The 22,360-nt window shown below is 45.8% G+C and overlaps 1 protein-coding gene across 1 annotated transcript in view; it reads right to left on the minus strand.

The window, feature by feature from the left end:
• Positions 1–22,360, minus strand: part of LOC115390826 (complement C3-like) — a 75,835-nt gene that overhangs the window by 35,579 nt on the left and 17,896 nt on the right. The window contains exons 13-21 of the mRNA XM_030094843.1: positions 22,179–22,273; positions 21,904–22,095; positions 21,655–21,810; positions 20,392–20,521; positions 19,927–20,001; positions 18,787–18,987; positions 18,589–18,706; positions 18,405–18,493; positions 14,703–14,842 (exon numbers count right to left, since the gene is read on the minus strand). Coding sequence (XP_029950703.1) covers positions 14,703–14,842; positions 18,405–18,493; positions 18,589–18,706; positions 18,787–18,987; positions 19,927–20,001; positions 20,392–20,521; positions 21,655–21,810; positions 21,904–22,095; positions 22,179–22,273 — 1,196 coding nt within the window. The remainder of the gene's footprint in view (positions 1–14,702; positions 14,843–18,404; positions 18,494–18,588; positions 18,707–18,786; positions 18,988–19,926; positions 20,002–20,391; positions 20,522–21,654; positions 21,811–21,903; positions 22,096–22,178; positions 22,274–22,360) is intronic.

Consider the following 22,360-nt stretch of genomic DNA (forward strand, 5'->3'; position numbering starts at 1 on the left):
AGAAAGTATTTAAAAAGCAGTTGAAAAGATTAGCTCTTGAAAAATATCAATCCCAGGGAAAATAAAGTAAAATAACCAAAATGATTTTGAATGGACTCCTCTTATCTTGTAAATGATATCGATAGATATTAGCCTGGTTTTCTCTTCTCCCGTTTGTTTGTTTTTTTTTCTTGTCTTTTCTTGTCTTTGTCTTTTGTCTACGGTTTTTTTTTTCTTTTATTCCTTTTCTCCAATGAAATATGGAAAATTTTGTTTTGGTTGAAAAGGGTTAGGCAAAATAAGTTTTGACTTCAGCCTAAACCCTTCGGTCACAGGATGATGTAGTTGATGATTTTGATGAGTTGATGTTGTTGATACTGATGATAATAACTTATGTGGATGGAGACGATGATGATGATGATGATGCCATCATCGTACACAATTGTTACAATGTTTATTCTTTTTCCACACTGACCGAATAAATCTACTACTACTAATCTACTACTACTACTAAAATGCACGTTAAAACCGTATTTGTATGATAAAAAACTCATCATAAACACATAACCATTTCATCAACCTGTCCGACGTGTTCAAAAAAGACGCTTGACAGACAGGCTGGTAGAAACACACCCAATCTGGCAACAAAGAGCTGCTCCAGTGACAGAGCTGTTTTGTGCCATTTTGGTGTCATTTCACTTTCCTGCAGTGACAATGTACAAAACCGTTCATTCTTCTAATGCGTATAATGACTACATGACGTTGTTTGTTCTGTATTCTACCAGAAGTAGTAAAAAAATAGAATATTAAGGCAAAAACACGACACAGACCTTATTTTGAAGTCACTTATTTTGGAACACATATCGCGTTTCCTTCCGGCATCCGACCTGCTTCTGTCTGAATTGACCCGGAAGGATGCGGCATGCGTAAAAATAGGATCCTTGCGGAAAGATACCGGAGCCCCACAAGGGCTCCGGAGCTGGACCGGAGCCGGTGTGCACCACAGCATTGATTTTAATGACTACGGATTAACTGCGGTGTCCGGACCGCAGCCTTTCCGCAGCCAGACCGCATCCAGTGTGCATCGGAAGTCAGGATTGAGTGCCCAGCCTCGTCAAAGCCACAGAAATAGTGCCCCCTTGGTGATTGACGTGAAAAACCACGCTTGTGTTGTCGGTCCTGACCAACGCTTGTCTGCCTTGTAGATGCGGGAGAAAATGCGGCAGTGCCAAAGGCACAGCCGTCAATTCGAGGATATTGATGTGCTGCCCCTGTTGCCATGGCAACCATGTCCCCTGTACCATGCGCCCCTGCCATGTTGCTCCTCAACCCTGGAGAGATGCATCTGTATGAATGATCTCCCAACAGCTTGGTAGGAAACCCATAGGAACAATGAGGCGCCTCTCCCGCCACTGCGAGAGAGACGTCAGGCACTGAGTTGACACACGTAGGCACCTGCGCCTGTGTCGCTCGGGGCTCAGGTGTAGACTATTCAGCCACTTCTGAAGTGGATGAAGAGATAGAAGACCCAGGGGAACCACTGCAGATGCCGCTACCAGTTTGCCTGGAAGGTGGAGGTAGAGAACATACGGCAGGGCTCTTTCGTGCTGGAAGTGCGGGAGCATTTCCAAAATGTTCTGAACCGGCCGAGGTAAGGGGCATGCCTTCATGGTCCGAGAATCCAGGACCATCCCCAAAAAAATGGTCACCTGTGTGGGGACCAGGTTGCTCTTGGCCACGTTGACACACAAGCCAAGAGAGGCAGTGTGGTCGAGCACCACCTGCATGTCCTGAATGGCGTCCTCGTGAGACGGGGCACAGATTAGCCAATCATCCAGGTAGGGCAACATCTTCAAGCCCTGAGTCAACAGGGGGGACAGAGCTGCGGCCACACATCTGGAAAACACCAGAGGAGACAGGGAAAGCACGAATGGGAGAACCCTGAACTGATAGTGCCTCCTGTGAAATGCAAAATGAAGGAACTGCCAATGTGTAGGCGCAACAGGGACATGAAAATAAGCGTCCTTCAAATCGATCACCGTGAACCAGTCCCCTGGTGATATTGTCTGGAGAACCTGAGGGATGACCAGCATCTTGAATGGAATAACTTTTAAAAATTTGTTTAGACCCAGAAGATTCAGCCAGTCGCCCATTTTCTTTGGTACGAGGAAATACCTCGATTAACACCCCCCCCCCCCCCCCGGGTCCTGCAGGGGATCCACAGGAACCACAGCACCTTTGGCCAGCAAGGTGCGAATCTCCTCGGACAGTGCCCGTGCCGAGGCGTGGGTCAACGTTAGGGCTGGGTACCGTTAGATATTTTTCGGGTACAAGTACTTTTTCGATACCTCATGTACGGTACCGGTTCCTGAACGGTACTTTTTTCGGTACCTGCCTTCACGGCGCACAGACGACACCAAGACTGCATTTGCACTTTATGCCACTAGGTGTGCTGTTTGCATGTTCAACCTTATTTTACACAGACACCACAGAGGAAGAAGGGCGCTGCAGCCGCTGCAGGCTCTCTCTGCGGCTCTCTCTGCATGTTGTTGGAAAGAGTGTGAGCCGGTAAGATGTGGTAACATGTTCAATGATGCAATGCACCGTTTTTTCAGTAAAAGAGAAGAACTGAACAATCGTTTGCGTGCATGTTTATTGACCGCGCAGCCACTTTAAGAACCGAAACTGATACCCATACGCACGTCTCTTGTTCGGTACTGGTATATACCGAAGTTTTTCAGTCTGTACCACTGAGGTACCGTTCAACAGTACCCAGCCCTAGTCAACATTGGTGAGTCCTCTCCTTTTTCAGAGCTTTTACCTCCTGACTGTACTTTTATCAACACATCAAGCGCCACTGGTCATGGTGGAGGATTAGCTGCTGTTTTGAAGAACTGCATTTATCACAAAGTGATTTCGGAGTGGAGCTTTTTCTCTTTTGAACTGAGGTGTTTTAAGTTGAAAGGGCGACAGACTGATCCAGTGCTGTGCGCTGTCATTTACAGACCACTGAAATACAACAAGGATTTTATTAATGACTCTTATGAACTGGTTGCTTTTGTTCTTACACGGTATGACAGGATTTTAATTGTCGGTGATTTAAACGTGCACGTATGTTGTCCGTCAAAACCGATTGCCAAAGACTTTTCGGACTTGATTGAAGCCTTTAATCTGACACAGCATGTCACTGGCCCAACACAAGTATATGGAGACACTTTAGACTTTAGGCTCTAATTTGACGGCGCAACTTGGCCGTTGATCAGCGGCGGAGGCCGCGCATTCCTATTTTCGGCAGGCGCAGAAGAGAGTTTCTGACTGGTCCGCTGCACTTGCGCCGAGATGGGCGTGGCTGCGCACCAGGGGGAGGGCTCGACAGAATCAGCTGGGCACAGTGAGAGTTTAGTGCAGAAGGTGTGAGCAGGCTGGGGAGCGGAGGATCTGATGATAATTTGCCTGAGAAAACCTCAGAGGCAGGATTTCAGCTTGTCAGTGTCATGAAAGATACACAAAATCACTCATGAAGCACATAATTGTTTTTATTATCTTCTTTAACACTAGAACATCCAAGATGGTCTGACAGACCGTTTGGGTTTTTAGAATTCAAATAAATCTGTTAAAAATAATTCCCCTGTCCTCTAATTCTTTGACTTTTCCTAAATATGTGTCTTGTATTTTTTTCTGAAGCAAATAAGGTCCTAACAATGACACACATAATATTACAAAGCATTTATACCTCCAAAGGCCAACAGCGGTCTCACAGACCGCTGAAAAAGACGCACTTCACGGGGCTTTTTTTTTTTCTGCTATTGATTTGTTTTGGTTCATGCGCGCATCTGAACAGGGAGCTAGCTCTGACAGCAGACAATCAGACAGACGGCCAAAAATATCAACCAGATCCCAAAAGAAAGACAATAAAAACAGGCATAAATAAGAGATATAAGGTGGAAGAAGCTTTAGCAATGATACAGGAGGTCAGTGAGGGAGAATCGGATGGTGGAGACGTGTCAGAAATCAGCGATCTTGACTGGAGTGAAGAGGAGGAACGTTCTGAATCAGAGTCAGAACAGCCGCGAACCAAACAGCGAAACAAATGTTATCCTGCTACCCCAAAAACACCCGACCGACCTCAAGGTCAAGGTCAAGGTAACTTTATTGATACCCGTAGGCAGATTTGTTTTGCAGTCTGGATGAGGGCATCTCAACATTAACCCAAACATTTAAGAAGACAGGACATACAGAAGAAGGATTAACAGCAGACATTGACGAACACTGACAGGTACTCCCAGCGGCTCACTGATCATGGTTGAAAGGCTAACATAATTAAAAAGTCATTAAATATAGATTGATATGGAATAATGCTTTGTTTTCAAAGTTCTCAGGAACACAGTGTGAAGGCCGCTCTGTTTTGTCTGAAGTCACTTGGAAACAGCGTCTGCTAGTCTCGTGAGATCTAGCTATATGACCTGGCATGGCCGGAAGTCATGCCAGAGTCGGGTTGGATTCTCCCCGGAGCAACAGCCTTGCTCTCAATCAGCTGATTTGTGTGTGCTTCCTCTGCAATCCTCAATAAATCCTCCTTGTGCAGCGTCAACACCTTGACTCGTCATCTTTGGCTCTGATTCTCCAAAAATTCCACAACAGTTTGGGGGCTCGTCCGGGATCTAAATACAACATAAACGAGGTAAGTGCAAATGTTTCCTCTGTTAAATATTTAACTCAGGAAGTAATGCCTTACCTGTGGGGATGTTTGACTAGATAAAAGAACTATTTCATAGTTGATTGGAATTGTAAATGCAAATTTCTAAACATAAAGAGCCAAAGATGTCCCTAAATTTTTGATTGATTCTTATCAATCAATTGCTAATGATTAGTAACAATTGGGTTGTAATAATAATTTAATTCTAACTTGGAACTGTGGCTGAGAGAGCTTAGGAAGAGTTTCTAGACTTGGAGTCTGGACGGCCCTGGGGGCCACTGGCGTGGAAGGGCTGAGTCCCTGAAGCGACTTTGTTTTCACTCGGATTGGATCCGATCCGAGATTGACGCACCGCAGAGCTTGGGGGGTATCTTAATATAGCCTCTTCACCAGGGCGGGCCTGGTGCATGTAACAGAAGGGTTGATGATTTCCCTAACGGGCTGACCTGCACTGTTGCAACTGTGGGTGGCGTCGCGTGTGGAAGTTTCTACTGGTGAAACTTTTTGAAAACTGGGTGAGTGTGATTCTGCAGGTCACACCTCACGACTCTGACTCTCTCTTTCACGTTAAAAGAAAAGGGGGTAAATAAAGAAGAAGGTCATGATGCTGGGAGGTTGTTTAGGTTTGTAGAGGACATGTGTTGCTGTTTGTTTTGCTGTTTTGTTTGCAGTTATTGTTTGTGCTAAACGTTTGGTAAACACCAAAGTGTTAAACATAGGAAAAGAAGAGACAGGAAGTAGAACAGCACGGCGTGGTCTGATCCCGTTGAAAGTTTTCAGCAACTATTCGATAAGTTCACACCGGTCGGGGTGGTCGGCAGGATCAAGATATTGGAATGTTTAGAAGAGTCACAATCTACGGCCCGAGCCATGGTTTCTGGCTGGTTACGCAGACAACCGAGTGATCTGAGAACACCGAGAGAATTAAAGTTTACTTTAATGCATGGTGGTTTTGATTTGCTGGTTCTGTGTAAAACACGGATTGTGACTCCTCACTTGTGCCACAAAACCGGTTGCAGAAGAGAGAGAGAAAGAGAGAGACAGGCAGAGAGAGAGAGAGAGGCAGAGAGAGAGCATGTCGACTGAACCGTCCTGATCAGACTGAACCAGAGGCAGCAGGAAGCCTCCATGATGGTCACTTCTCCCCCACATCACTGTAACCTGAACACAGGGTGTGGGGCTTTAGTGAAATGGTTTTAATTATCGACCAATTGCTCAGATGGGTGAAGAATTAAAGTGAATTAATTAAATGAATTTGTTTCAATACAGTTTCAATGAAATAACTTGGAGGTCACATTCCGGGTTTTCAAACTGAGTGAAGGGGGAGACAGAAGCAACAGGTTTATCTCGACCTTCCCCTTCGACATAACAAAACTAGCATGACAATGTTTTTACATGACTGTGCTACAAGAATTTGTTACTGTCTATGAATCTACATTCCTAACTTTGAAATCTACTGAAATGAATTACATTTGCACCTTTATTTGATTTAGTTGGAGAATTTGTGGACTAACTATAAAGAGATTACTCAGATTTAGCATCGACTAAACCTCACAGAATCACACGGGAGCTAAATGTCTAACTGATACAGATAGACAATAGAATGTTTGTCCAGAAGTCATGGGAGGTATTGAATGTTTTATGAAGTCATTGAATGATTCAGTGATGTTTAGTACCAAGTCTTTTTACACCAAGATGAAGAGGACCTGATGGGTGGACATTTTTCCAAGATTTTATAGAAATCAACTGAACTGTACTATCTTCTACTTCAAAATCTACTGATTTTAAAATCATTTTGTCTTTTGGACCTCTGACTCATGCTGCTATCCAGTCGTTGACCTGTCTGACCTGTCTGCTGCATTATTTTCACTCAGATTGGATCCTGAAAGGCAATATTTGCCTGCATTCACCTAAAAAGGTAAATAATGCTTCACATTTGGCCCAGGACTTTGTCTCTGGTCTGGGAGTTTGTGCATCGGCGGTGAGGGGATCTGGATCTGGACCTGTCAGGTGGAACTCTGATACAGTATGAGGTTGATGTTTTCGCACCAAAAGGTTGAAGGAAGCTTGAAGAGCCTGACACTGTTCTACTCCTGAACCGTCTTCCTGAGGGAGGCCACCGAGCATCCTGAGCCCAGCTGCAGCTGAAAGTGACGTTCCTTGGACACGTTCCGGAGGAGAGGATCTGGAGGGGAAGAACAGGTCCTGGTCTTCGGGAAGACCTGCACTGTGGTCTAATCTGCCGCTACAGACTAAAGGAAGAGACGTTGTCTTTTCTAGGTCTGGCAGAATGCTGTCGTCACTGGATTTTTGGTTTGCAGCTGTAGACTCTGTGTTCGAAACAACCACACAAGGATGTTTCTGCAGGACTGGAGTGAACAGAGACCAGGTCACAGGAGGGTCAACATCTGGAAGAAGACTAAACATCAGCCTCTGGTCTGGGATTACCTGGCTACGGACCGCCCTGTCATCTCTATTCCAAGAGAAGGGACGGTTCTCTACAGGTATTCTGGTTTGGACACATGGATCACGGTTTCACCCTGATGCTAATTTCTCTTGCAGACTCCTGACTGTGATCCTGGGCTCCTAAATAGTCTGTGAGCAGCTGATGCTCCAGCAGAGATTATCATTGCAGCAGGTTTTGGTTCGGGGCGACGGATGCGTAGTACATGCGTCACATTCTGCTGCTGGTGAATAAAGCACAGAGTGCCTGTCAGCAGGGGGGTCGGGGTGTGAAGCCATGTTCTGTGGTTTTACTTTTACCTTTGAAATATCTGCTCAATTGAATATGGGTGAATGTGACTATGACTGTGTTACGGCTGACAAACTAACTTACTAACAAACTAACACTGACATTGATGACTGACTTTGAGAACGACCAGTTGTTCAGTGTTTTATTTTTGTGTTCCATGTTTTTGCTGATTTTAATGGTTTTTCTTTCTTTTCTTAGTTTAGCTTGATTGGACACATCGCGGCCACTGATTGTCTTTTGCCTTCCTGGTTGATCGGCCTGGACCAGGATTGATTGTTTGGCATGAAGGTATTTGCAGCTGTCACTGTCCCATGGTATGCTGGTTTGTTTAAATTGTGCATCCATGACTGAGTGCTGCTTGGTGTTTTTTTTGTGACAGTGGATCAGTTGGAAATGGTCGTTGAAACATAGGTAACTTAGGACATGTAAAATAAAAATGACAATGCACTTGGAGGAACTGATCTTATTGATGTTTATGGAGAACATTAATATTGACGTGTGACACAAATGAAAAGTGGTTTTACTTTGTCTGGCTTTACTGTTTCCAATAGTGAGTTAGATTATTGTTAAAATTCGAATTTATTTTGTGTCTGGTTTTGTTTAAATTGAAATTTAACAACAGGAGGGATTGATATGGAATAATGCTTTGTTTTCAAAGTTCTCAGGAACACAGTGTGAAGGCCGCTCTGTTTTGTCTGAAGTCACTTGGAAACAGCGTCTGCTAGTCTCGTGAGATCTAGCTATATGACCTGGCATGGCCGGAAGTCATGCCAGAGTCGGGTTGGATTCTCCCCGGAGCAACAGCCTTGCTCTCAATCAGCTGATTTGTGTGTGCTTCCTCTGCAATCCTCAATAAATCCTCCTTGTGCAGCGTCAACACCTTGACTCGTCATCTTTGGCTCTGATTCTCCAAAAATTCCACAACATAGAGTGCCAGTACGAAGACCTGTTAAGAGCATGCTAATATAAACATAAGAGCATGATACAACTCTAAATAGTCAAAAAGTAAGTCAATACGTTAAGACCACGTTAAGATAAGACAGCCGTCTTATTTAAAAGAGAAACAGCAGCAGGAACAGCTGTTCCTGTAGCGAGTGGTCCTAACTTTCGGGGCTATGAATCTCCGTCCAGATGGTTGGACCGGTCCGCTGCACTTGACCTCCAGCTGCTGTACAGTCCAGCGGAGAATCTGCAGTGGCGCATGGAAGCGCTCATGCCTCACCTCCAGGTATAGAGAATTACTGTAGGCTGCTGTCAGTTTACAACTAAATAATAACAACATAAAATGGTTTAAAAAAATAAAAATAAACTAATGTAATAAATCTCAACACAACAGTGATCACGGCAGTTGACAACAGGAGCACTGGCCCAGCGTCTCCAGAGGTGCCAATTACAGATTCAGGTAAAATATTATATCCTCCATCAAAGTACAGCAAACCATGTATGTTTCATTTCCAAAAATTAATTTTAGAACAAACATATTTTCTGAATAAATACCTTTGTCCTGTCGAGCCTGCAGTCCCAGAATCAAATGAGCAGGGTAAGGACAGGACCGTGTGGGAAGGTGTCCATCCTGGTGCGCAGCCGCGGAGACTTATTTTACTAATTTTAATATGTTCTTGATTATTATTGACAGTTAATAATACAACTATTTTGTGTGTGTTGGCGTGTGTGTGCATGTGTATCAGGGAAACGAGTTCGCGGAGTGTGAATGAGAGGTACGCTGCGCAAATGCGCAATGTAAAAAGTTCAATAAATTTTAAAATCTGATTTGAGGCATTAATAAAGCAGATATGAGGCATTAAAAGTTTTGCTGATCCTCTTGATTTAATATTTTGTTTCTTTATCTTAATTTCTAATACATTAGATTACAGAAAAGCAACCTGTTGGTGTGCTCCTGTGCAAAAACACTGTCTGGCTGACCGTAGCGGCCTTTGGAGGGGGTGTAAGAATGCTGGCAACATGTGAAGCAGAGCGGAGGATGGAACAGATAGCAGATGTCGCCACCATTCTCTCATAATTGATTATCCTTCGTCTGGGATGGCCGGAATGCCATGTGTGTGATAGGAATTATAGGGAATCATTTCAGAGGACATCTGGATCGGGATGACAGCAGAACCAGCAGTCCTAAACTCACCCAGCTCCGCTGTGCAGCTGTGCTGAGTGATAGGCGCGCAAACACCTGTAATTCTTTGTGCTTTCCCAAATGTGTCTTCAAGAGTTATGATGCACACAAATAAAAACAGATTTTCCCTTTCCCTACAAAGTCTTTATGTAGCCGCTAAATGCAGGGTGTCTGCATTTTTATTTCATTTGTCTGGCTCCCCAAGCTCTTCAAGAGATTATTTATTTCAAAATACAGTCATATACATTGTTGCTTCACTATGGTTTAGTATTGAGGCCAGGAAATAAAATGTATTTCATCTTGTTAATATAGCAGTGTCCTTCGCTGCAGTGCATTTGAAAAAAAGGAGAGGTGTTCATTTGATTGGTCAAATTACGCTCAGCTGGGTTAAACCCACTTTCTCTCCTCCCTCTTGCGCCACCTGCGCTGGTGGGCGGGATGGAGGCGTGACTGCGCCTGGTTCACGAAATTAGGACAATTTTCTGGACACGCCCCATTGACTTTATCGTCCGACGGCGCACTTTACGCTCCGCAGACAGCGGGTGGACTCAGCGGGAGGCTACCGGTGGTGCGTCATGGCTGTATCATTAAGTCTGGTACTGCAACTGATTTTAACCCTCACTTTACATCTGCTGCGCACAGCCTTGTGACCTCTATTCAAACCATGAACACAGAAGAACTCATATCTTTTCTTTCCACTTTCTTTCCACAGTGTAGCTCTGCTTAAAGCCATACGCTCACAGTCAAAAAGAAAAAGCCTTGGCTCAATGACACAACGCACGCTGCGCAGCATGAGTGTCGAAGGATGGAGCATCAGTATAAAAAGGACCATTTGGAGGTTTCAAACCAAATTCTTAAAAAATGCTGGGGAAAGTACCAGCTTTTGGAGAAAGCTGAGAAAACTAAATACTTCTCAGATTTGAACTCCAACAGTGTCAGCAAACCTCGTGTGCTTTTTAATACTATTAATTCTGTTGTTAATCCGAATCCCTGCACTGTATTGGAAATGACAAAAGCAACATGTGAAGAGTTCCTTTCCTTTTTCAATGAGAAGGTTGCTGCTATAAGAGCCAATATATCTCCCCTTTCACTTTTTGTGTCTGAGGCTACTGAGTGCCCTGCTGTGTTTAGCCATTTTGAGCCTGTCCCACTGTTGGTTCTTTCAGGAATAGTAAACAAACTTAAAGCCTCTTCCAGTCCTACAGACCCTGTCCCACTTCACTTTTTTAAAGAGGTCATTGACACCATTGGCTCCTTTGTTAGGGAGATAATTAACAGCAGTTTGCTTTCAGGTGCTGTGCCCACCTTTTGTAAGAACGCTGTTGTTGAACCTTTGCTTAAAAAGCCTGGCCTTGACCCTTTGGTTTTAGCAAACTATCGTACCATTCCCAAACTCCCACTGGTTTCAAAGATCATGGAGAAATACGTCCTTGCCCAACTGCAACCGTTTTTAGATGCAAGTGGCATTTTAGACCTTTTCCAGTTGGGATATAAAGCATTTCATTGCACAGACTCTGCACTTCTCAAGGTTTTTAATGACCTGTTCTTGATAACTGATGCTGGTAGCTCTACCATTTTAGTGCTTTTAGACCTGACTGCTGCTTTTGACACAGTAGACCATGCAACTCATTTATGTCACTTGGAAAACTGTGTGGATGTCTGGGGGACTACTTTTAAGCGGTTTGAATCTTACCTGTGTGGGAGGTCCTTCTATGTAAGGCTGGGGAACTCCAGCTCATCTTCGGCTCCTCTGCACTGCAGAGTCCCCCAGGGCTCTATGTTGGGCCCAATTCTTTTTGCCCTGTACCTCCTCCCACTCAGGGAGATCTTCAGAAAGAATGGCATATCTTATCATTTTTACGCTGATGACTTCCAAATTTACATGCCCATCATCAAAACCAGCCACTGCCCCCTGACACCACTCCTCGACTGTCTTGATGATGTCAAGGCTTGGTTAGCCCAAAATTTCTTAAAACTTAATGAGGGAAAAACCAAAATCATTTTATTTGGCAGTTCCCTCAGTGACTTGGAACCTCTCCAAAATTATTTGCGTCAAAAAGTTACCAGCCTTGGCATCACCATAGACAGCGATTTTAAATTAGATAAAGAGGTCAATGCGGTCGAGCTTTTATCACCTCCATCTTTTATCAAAGGAAAGGCCTTTTTTATCTTTTAATCTTTTTGAACAAGTCGTGCATGCTTTTATTTCTTCTTGCCTGGACTACTGCAATGCTTTTTACACGGGTATAGGCAAAAACACACTCTTGCGGTTGCAGTTAGTCCAGAACTCTGCGGCACGACTTTTAACAGGGGCCAGAAAGCATGAACATATCTCCTCAATTTTAGCTTCTTTGCACTGGCTCCCTGTTAATTTTCCGATCTATTTTAAAATCCTTCTGTTCATTTTTGAAGCTTTGAATGGACTGGCCCCCCAATACATTACCGATTGCCTCCAAGTCTACACTCCAGAGCGCGCGCTGAGGTTTGAGGGCCAGTCCCAGCTTGTGGTCCCTAAGATGGGACTTAAAACCAGAGGGGACAGGGCCTTCTCTGTGGTCGGTCCCAAACTGTGGAACGCTTTGCCCTTCCACGTCCAAATGGCCCCCACTGTGGACTGTTTTAAGTCTCGTCTTAAGGCCCACTTTTATTCCCTGACTTTTAACAACGCGTGAGTTGTGTGGTCCTCTGTGTCTTCTTTTATTTATTTATTTATTTATTTATGTTTTATTCATTTTATGGTTTTTACTTTCTGTGTTTGCTTGGGATTAGACCGTCGTGAGACAGGTTAGTTTTACCCTACTGATGATGTGTTGTTGCAATAGTAATTCTTCGTGTGCAGCACTTTGTAGACATTTGTCTGTTTTTAAAAGGTACTATAAAAATAAAGTGTATTTGGATTTGGATAACCCCGGGACAGTGTGGCTAGCACCCAAGCATCTGGAGTGTGGGTAGCCCAGAGTCTGAGTTGACCCATGGTAAAAAAAAAAAAAGAAACGACCACCGGCCGCGGAGTCTCATCTGCGTGCAACCTGCTCTCTGGAGGGCTTGGGGGGGCACTAGTGTGGCTGCCCCGTCTGCGAAGAGCGGGGGGGCAGAGACACATGCTGTGGCCTCCGCTCCGGAACTGTTCTGTACTCCTGGTGACGTGTCTCTGGAAGAGGGTTCGATGGACCAGCAGAGTACTTCCGTGAAAATGATGAGGTATACCCTGGACCCACCCGAGGAGGGGGATATCTCTAAAGTCCCACCAATTGCTGCCGAGTATGGTTTGCCTGGGCGGTGCGCTCCAGGGCCTCCAGTGTATCCGAATAATTCCCCAGGACCCACTGGCACGTTGCGCAATGTCCTCCGACTGGACTCTGAAAGCGGTGACTGTACCAACCAAACCTGGCGTTGAGTCTGTACGAGTGTAGACATCAGACGACCAAGCTTCCTTGACATTGCATACCCTCTTCCAATGTTGACGACAGACCCAACAAGAGGTGGGAGAGGGAGTTACCAATGCAGCCCATGCACGTACCTGTGTCATAGGCTTTACAGCGTAGATTGTCTGTGATCCTACACTGCGGCCACGGGCACCTGGCGTTCGTTCGTAGTGTCTCCTCTGGTTGTACAATGAGGGACACGATAGATGGTTCTACAGCTGGCATGTGTCCCAGGCCAAACTTATCGGCATCTTGCATTGCTGCTAAGACCTGCCCATCCGTGATGCGCCTGGAAAACGTCTTGTTATCTGTCCAACACGCATGCAGCTCCTTCCTGTATTCCTCTGATGGAGGGACCACAAAGGGCTCAGCAGCCGGTTGGCGTCGGAAGAACGTGCTGGAGCGCACTTGGTGTGACGTTGGCACATCCAACCATTCCCCCTCCCGGCAGCCTTCAAACTCGGCCAAGTGCACAACCTTCACGAAATGTGGCATAATTAAGCAATAAGGGCAGTCCGTGCCATTGAGAGTCTCCCATAGGTGATCCACACCCAGGCAGGGGGGACACAAATCATGGCCATCCTCAGGTTGGAGTGCTGCCAAGCAGAGTCTGCAGCACAGCTGCTCCAACATGATGTCAAAAACCCTCAGCTGTTCTACTCACTAATAAAAACTAGGGTAGAGACAGAGTCAGGTAGAGCCGAGAACGCCACTAGTGACTCCTGAATGTCCGAGTGCGGGGTCACAAACCGGGTCGAGCAGAAAACGCCACTAGCGATTTTTGACAGGCTCACAATGAGGGAAAACAACCTTGCTTTTTTCCTCTTTTTTTTTTAAATGAAATGAAGAGACCACTAAATCACACTCAGAACAGAAAACAGGAGCTGACAGACAGCCGTCTTCAATAACAATGGGGCGAACACGGTTACGCCTCTTAATTGACAAAATAAAAATTGAGCGGCATGGGCAATAAACTAGAGCAGCGCGCACAACAAGGTGGGCTGTAACAACTGAAATCTACCGTTTAAGATACAACGGCAATAAGCGACACCCAGGTTTTAACGGGAAAAGAAGACAAAAAGAGATGGAACGCTGCTTGTGCAGCCCTTGGAGGGCAAGCAAGCTTACAAGCTCCGACTTACCCAATCGCAGGGCCACCAGTCACAAATAGCACATTAAATTTCAGTGGAGTTACGCTCAAAAACCCTCACCAGCAGATCCATCCAACCTGCGCGCAAGAAGGTGAAAGGGACTGAGCTTCCGGTGTGACGTGGCTATATAAACTCACGTCAGCCACCGGGAGGGCACATGTGACTTCGTTGTCATTTAATTCTCAACCTGTGAATGTGAAAGGACGATCATTCAGTGCTTTATACACCACCTCTGGCGGTCAGAAGGGATGAAACAGAACCCAGTGATGAGCCTGTCATTGCATTCAGGTGTGTTGAAGCAGGTAGAGAACTAAAACATGCTGGATAGGGGCTCTCCAGGAACAGTATTGTGCACCCCGGCCTTACATGTAAGTAATCTACCTTTGCCAATTCATGGGACAAAAAAACTTTAACAATGTCTGAAAAGTAATTGTGACAGAAAAAAATGTGTGTTTTGTAACAAAAGCAGCAACTTATTTTGTTTGTTTTCAAGTTTCACTGGAAAGACAAATAGTGAATATGAAATAATTTTGTAAATAACTTTTGTGATTTAGAAAACAGAGCTAAAACATACAGTGATTTTTTCAGGACTGTAGTTGTGAAGGATAGCCTTGATTTCCAGCTGCTCTCCTCGGACAGCAGAATAAGGCAGCCTGAGGTCAATGAAGAACTCTTTCCGGACAATAACCTCCAACGGCTCTCCAACACAGATTCCTGCAGAAGAAAGACAGCTTTTTTCTTTTTTTTCTTAACCGGTCCTGTCCAGCATGGAAGCAACAGAATGGGAGTCTGGCTGCTATTATGTGCTCAACAGATTTGCTTTTCCAAAAGGAGTTTATAAAGCTCCTCTGGTTAGCGTTTTTTTTGGGGGGGGAATTATTTTATTTATTTTGCGTACCGATAATACTGCTGGACCTGACAGAAGGAAGTGAAAGAAACAGAGAGTGAAAGAAACAAACAAGTGAACAGACAAGGCGACAACAACAAAAGGGCGTGAAGAGAAGGAAGAGAGTGCAAGGAAAACCGTTTTTTTGTTTGTTTGTTTTGTTTGTTTTTTTTAACTCCATACAGTCGGCTACTGCACCTACATAAAGATATGTCAGAGGCCATCTTACGGACTTTTTGTTTTTGAAGAATATAGCTGGTAGTGAATTGCGGCATGCAAACTGAGGATTCAAGTATAAAATTACACCAGAGCATAATCAGGGGCCTACTATAGATCACCATTAGTCCAACCCACCACAAGATAACAAGGTAGAATGTGACGATTGATTAAAGATCAGCGTGATTATGCAAATGCGATAGTGATAGTGACCATGCATATATGACCTCTGGTCCCTGAGAGGGCCAGGAGCAGGCCAGAGAGGCCCTCAGGACCCAGATAGCCGGCGGCCATCCCAGAGCCCAGATCCGAGCCACTCCCCCGGGCAGACATCCACGCGCCGGTCCAGAAGAGGGCAGAGGGAAGCCCCGACTGGGACCCCCGGTGGCCCCGGGGCCAGGGCCCCAGGGAGCCAAGAGCCGACCCCCCCCCCCCCCACTCAGGCGAAGGGCCATGACCTTACCCAGGAGTACCGACCCACACGGGCGGCTACCCGCCCCAGGCCAGCGACCCCTCCCACCCGAAGTCCACCTCCTCAACCCCCTGCTCCCCCCATCCTCCCCTACCTCACTCCCCCCCGGCCCCACCCAACCCATCCCCCTTCTTCCTAACCCACCTACTCCCCCCACCCCACCACCTCCCTCCCCAGGCCAGCCCCCCCAACACACACCCACCCACCCACCCACACACACACACACACACACACACACACACACACACACACACACACACACACACACACACACATGCGCACAGTCTTGTATTTCTATCCTTGTGGGGACCGTCCATTGACTCCCATTCATGTCTAGCCCCTAACCCTGACCCTTACCCTAACCCTAACCCACACCACAACAAAGCCTAACCCTAAAGAAATGTTTTTGCACTTTTACTTTTTTCAGTAACAACAACATGGTCAAGAAAACACTGTTTCTCCTACTTAGGACCGGAAAAAGGTCCCCACAAGGCACGTCGTTCCACGTTTTGCTATCCTTGTGGGGACATTTGGCCCCGACAAGGATAGAAATACAAGAACGCACACACACACACACACACACACACACACACACACACACAGCCAGTCAACTCTAACCCAAACACACTCACATTCCCGCGTCATCCATCCATCATGTCCTGTGGGAGACCCCCCCCGGAAGACAAGGGAACACCGAACCCAACATCCAGACCCCCCCCCCCACCACCCACAACTGCTGTCCCAACTCCCCACCCCCAACCCCCACCGCTGCAGACAGGTATGCACACCCCGGAGCCAGCAGTTCCCCAGACCACAGCCAACGCCCCCAGAAGGGACCGGGAAACGGGAGCGCAGAAGACCCCATTACCCTCTCCTCCCTCTCCTCCCCCACTCATGAGTGTTGAGGAAGTATATGTTGTTTGCGTTTAAAATTAAGGGGGAATTAACCACACCGTGCTGCAAGTGAGGCCAAACGAGCAGTCCCATCTACCCAAGCAGCCCCACCCTCAACGCGGTGTGCCAAGTCCCCCAGATGTCTGTGTTGTATGTATTTGGTTGTGTTAGATGAGTAAGTGCAATTAAAGCTGCTGTAGGCAGGATTTTGCTAGTCAATGCTAATTTTTCTGTGTTTTCTTTGGATTTAATGTTAGAGTATCCATTGATAATCCTTTAGGAGTGTAGCATAAGTGCACTATAGCGAGGGCGCAGCGTTTCCATCTGTCTCTGTTCTGAGCTGAAAAGGAATCTTGACAGCTCCAGGTATCTTTGACCAATCAGAAGAGCCCCTGAGGCTCTAACTGTGATTGGTCGAGGGGCAGTCGTCGCACGTTCTTGTGGGAGGGGCTTAACTTGCGTAAGGGCATGATGTCAGAGAAAACAGAACAGGATTGGCTGCGCTGGGTTTCAAATCGCCATCTTAGATGGGTCAAATCGCCATCTTGCTTAGGTAACCCTGAGCAAGATGGCGGAGATGCCGAATCCTGCCTACAGCACCTTTAAGACTGAGATGTGAGCCCCCCAAAGCCCTACATGTGTGTGAATGAGAGTGGGGCAGGGGGGGGGGGGGGGCTGCTGGACCCAGGGCCCAGCAGCCCCCGGTCAACCGGGGCCACCCCCCACAGGGCACCACACTCTCTCCACACTCTCTCCAAACATACCTACCTATCCAGTCACCCACACACACATCCACACACACCTCATTCATACCGCCCACAACCCCCCCCCCCCCCCCCCCCCCACCCACCCAACCACCCCCCACCCCCAATCCATCCCACTCCCCGCCTCCGCCACCTACAACTGACTCCTAAACTGGAGAGGCCCCCATCTTCCCCTTAAATTAAGTGATGCAGCTGATCACAGGGGACCAGAGGGAACCAGATTCAGCTGATTGAGCCTCTGAACAGACAGACATTGTCTCCAAGCTATTATAATCGAATAAAAGATTCTTAAACTGCCTATTGCTCAGATTATTTCTGGATTTCCAGTTTACAAGGGGAATTTTTTTTGCGATGCACAAGATAGTGAGAACCATATAGACAGAGTTTATTGACATGTTAATTTCACCCTGATCACCTAAAAGGCACTGTGTGGGAGTTGCAGGAATATTGCATGTAAACCATGTTGACAGGTCCTCACACACCTGAAGCCAGAACCTCTGCACTCGTGTGCAGGACCACAAGGCATGGAGGTAGCTGTCAGTCATATTATCATGGCAATACAACCAGATATTAGATTGTAACGGACCCATCTTGAACATCCTTTGTCCTATATAATGAATTCTATGCAGAATTTTGAATTGTATTAGTTGTACATTTGAGTTCTTTGTCATTTTAAAGGTATCTGAACATATCTGTGACCATGCATTTTGATCAAAGTTATTGGATAAGTCAGTTTCACATTTTAACGTCAGAAGGAAGATTTTATCCTCTACCTTTGATAATATTCTATATATCTTCGATAGAAACTTTGGGGAACAAAGGTTTAATAATTATTCAACCCTGAGAGGTAGCTGCCAGGACAATTGGTTGAAGGTATATTTTTTCCCTATAATAGATTTAAGTTGATGATATTCTAAAAATGTTGTACTGCTGATTCCACATTGTGAGGTGGGAGTATTAAATGATAGGAAGACAGCATGAAGAGTGTGGAGAAGAGGAGAGGCGCAGGTGAAATACCTCAGATTGTGAGTTGGGATTGCTCACCGTGAGTCCGTGACAGGCTGATACCGGTTAACTGCCAGGTTGTGATGGAGTCGGGCAGGGGAACACTCTTCTGAACTGATGTGGGGTCACTGGAACACGGAGAACCAACAGCATTGTTGATTTAAACATGCAGCTGCAGAGATGAAAACTCTGGATGTGCATCGACTGGCTGCTGCTGACTCACCACACTGTTCCATTAGGACACTTGGGAAGCTCGACGCTAGTCCACAGCCAACTTTCAGGGAAACTGCTGCGAGTGACGATGTCAACGCTGTCCAAGTTACTGTCGTCATCCTCTTCACCTGAGGGGTCAGGGAAAACTATGTCACTTCAGTGATCAGCTTGTATTACAATGACCTGCTCCTGAGCCTCCGTCTCTTACTGCGAGCCAGTTTGAGACTCTCCTCCTTCTTGTCAGCTCTCTGGGTTGTCATCTCTCTGCAGCAGTCCAGGAAAGCCTCCACACAGGCCGGGCCGTCTACGATGTACTCGCTGCGTCTCTCACAGCTGTATGAAAGAGGCGTTTCGCTCAAGCCATCCATGCAGCACTCCTTTTGCAGCTTGTTCGATTTATATTTATCAACTGCAAATAAACAGTCAGTAAAGAGTTAATGCCAGTTAATATCTCTTCATCAGTACATACGGAGACTGAAAAATTGCAAGTGTGACTTGAAGAGACTGGATTTGTAATAATCGAGGTATACAGAGCTGCAGGGATGGGACGAGATCTCGTGTCACGAGATCTTGCGAGATCGCAATGCCGCGAGATTAAGTACGTTTATATCAAGGCAAAAACTCTTTATTAACTGGAATATTGACGGAATGATACATTACATGGCGCACAGCCATATAAACATGTGCAAACCCCTGAATATGTTCATATTCATATTTAAAAACCCGGTCGAAAAGGACATGAAATACTGTTCTGCGCATGTTCTATCTGCAAGGAATCTTGGTCTTTTGAGTCCACAAACTACTTGTGATACAGTTTAATTGATACGACGTAAAGAAAATGTGCAGAAACGATCGTTCAGTTCTTCTCTTTTATTGAAAAAACGGTGCATCGCATCAATGCACATTTTACCACGTCTTACCGACTCACACTCTTTTTCTAACAGCATGCAGAGAGAGCCTGCAGCGGCTGCGGCGCCCTTCTTCCTCTGTGGTGTCTGTGTAAAATAAGGTTGAACATGCAAACAGCGCAACTAGTGGCATGAAGTGCAAATGCAGTCATGGCGTCGTCTGTGCGCTGCGGTTTGAATGGGAATAGGGGAACTGGGCAGCCACCTCGGGCGCAGTGTAGAGCGGAGGGCAACGTGACCGTACAAGGGGCACTCCGACCCGACACTCCATGCTCCGACGCTGCATGTGAGTACCGCGCTGCCCCCCACACCTCAGCACCAACCCCCCCCACCCCACCCCCGGTCTCGTGTCGTCTCGATCTCGTGGACTCAATCTCGCGAGACATCTCGTCCCGTGAAATTTTTGTCTCGTCCCACCCCTACAGAGCTGTGATTCTCACCTAAAGTGGTGGTAACCTCCATGATAGTAGAAGCGCGTTTCCGTCTCGCCGCCGGAGGGGCCGCACATTTCGGTTCTGAAAGGACACAAAGAAAAGATTATCTTTAAAACAGGAGCAGTCAACAAAGGTCAATTCTTCAAAAAACTCAAAACAGACTGTCTCTGCGTGTGTGTGTGTATGTATCTGACCGTGCTGTCAGAGAGAGATACAGGTTACATCATTCACCTGGCTGTCTATCCAGCGCTTGATCATTCTGGCTGTGTTCTGTCTTGGTTGGCCTTTCTTCTTTGTTCACCTGACACTATACTAATTTCCTCTCCATAAAACCAGCCTCACAGTTCCAGATAAATACAATATAGTCAGTAGAGCAACTTATGGTTAGGTATAAAAGGTGTTTCACCTATATATTGAGGGGGCACATAAAGATCAGAGAGTGGGGTTGGGGTGGGGGGCATGCATTGTCACCTTGTCTGTAAGGAGTTCCTGAAGCAGTGTTGCTCTCAAACATCAGCCCCGCATCGTAGAAAACTCCCATGCTGTCTTTCCCTCCACCTGGTGTGCAGCCGGTGTCGTGCTCCTCCACTTTGTCCCACACCTGTGAGGCAAACACACAAGATCTAGATTAAGGCCCAATCCCAATTCTCTGCTTAATCCTCACTCCCCAACCTTGATCCTCAATCTCAAATTAAGTGTCTCCTAAAAACAAGTGTTAAGGAATGTAATGTCACTTGGAAATGGGACAACCCTTAAAGACAGTTACGTCCTTGGACCACAGGGGGCAGCACTGCGCAAGAGGGTAGAAGAAAGCCGAAAAAAGTTTGGCCAGGGGGGAGCGCGGTGACAGCGGCGGCGGCAGCGGCGGCATGGGGGTGAGGGGGGGGAGTTGGACTGTCGGGAGGGTGCTAGCGGCTAGCGCGACACTTCTTTGGACCATCCGAAGGAGAGAAAGAGCACACACGCGTGGAACGCCCGGACTGAAAAGGTCTGGTGGAAACCCTGAAGTGGAAGAACAGCAGTAATAATTTTGATCAATGATAACAATGCCCTTTGTAACTGTAAGTAATGTGCCCTGCATTAGAAATGTTTAACATTTTGCATGTGTGACCTTGCTAATAAATGCATTCAAATGAATTTTCTTGATTTCTTTCCAATAGCCTTTGTAAATATTATCTGTGATAAAAACTCAATACAATTACTCCCAAAGTAATATACAAAATTTTTTATTAATAAAAAAACAGCAAAACGAACTATTTTACAAGCATTCTGTGTCATCCTTAACTCCAAGGTAGGTCTCGTAGAATCTCAAAATTAAGTGAGATAACGCCCCTTAGTCTCGCTCCTTTCCTCAACTTGTTTAGGAATGGGACAACACTTAACTTCACGGGAGCGCGCATTTTGAGGAATGAGGAGTAAGATTGAGGATTAAGCAGAGAATTGGGATTCGCCCTTAGAGTGCACCAGAGAGAATATAACAAAAGGAAGGTCTCCATCTGCTGGAGCCTGGAAATTTATTCACATATTCACATTCAAAATGAATGACTGAGATAACTGAAAGTAATATGTACAATTCTGGACATTTAGAAATTTTGATTTTTCAGTAGTTGTGTATCCTACATAAAAAAGTGGCATGGAGTTTATTTCTACTGCCACTAAAAAGTCACAACAATTTTTAAGGTTTTTTTTTTTTTTCTTTTTTTTGCATTTCTGTTTGAAGAATAAAGACATTGCCTTTTTCTGTGTGAGCCGGTGCTTGTTGTTCAGGACGTAGACGCCTTTGTCCACCGCCACCAGTCCCACCGTGGCTCCGGGGTCTCCCGTGACCTTCAGATCGAACATCGTGCGAGGGAGGTAGGATGTTGCAGGCCTCATTGGTAGCAGTGTCAACTAAAAATGAAAAGAACATTGAGAAATTAAGCAGACTTTTATTTTCTGTCATTAATGTCATAAACTCTGTTGTAGAAAATATCCACATCTTACTGAGCCCATGCAGGAGTCTTTAACATCCACCCAGACAGAGTCTGATACCACTTCATTGTCACTTGGATGGTAGTAAGCAACAATGCGGAAGGATGGCAGCATTGTTTCGGTGATGGGAACATTCAGGGAAATCAACACTTGTCTTCGTGTCTTGTAACGTCCATATTTCACCAGCTGACCTCTGGCCAGGATCTGCAGATGCAGTCGACAGAGTCAACCCTGATCCAGCACAAGCGAGCATGTGACTAAATTTGCAAGAATGAAACAGGACTCACCAGGTACGTGATGTCTCGTTCCTCATTTGGGAAGTCATTGAAGTTCAGGCTGACTTTGAGGTTGTTTCCTTTTTCTAGATCTGCTGAATCAACACCTTTCAAAAAAAAAGTGATAAATCATCACTATGTAACACCATCACATTAATATTTAACTGTTTGATATCATTGTATGTGTTTCTTAC

Source organism: Salarias fasciatus, chromosome 6 (assembly GCF_902148845.1).
Source record: "Salarias fasciatus chromosome 6, fSalaFa1.1, whole genome shotgun sequence".
NCBI lineage: Eukaryota > Metazoa > Chordata > Actinopteri > Blenniiformes > Blenniidae > Salarias > Salarias fasciatus.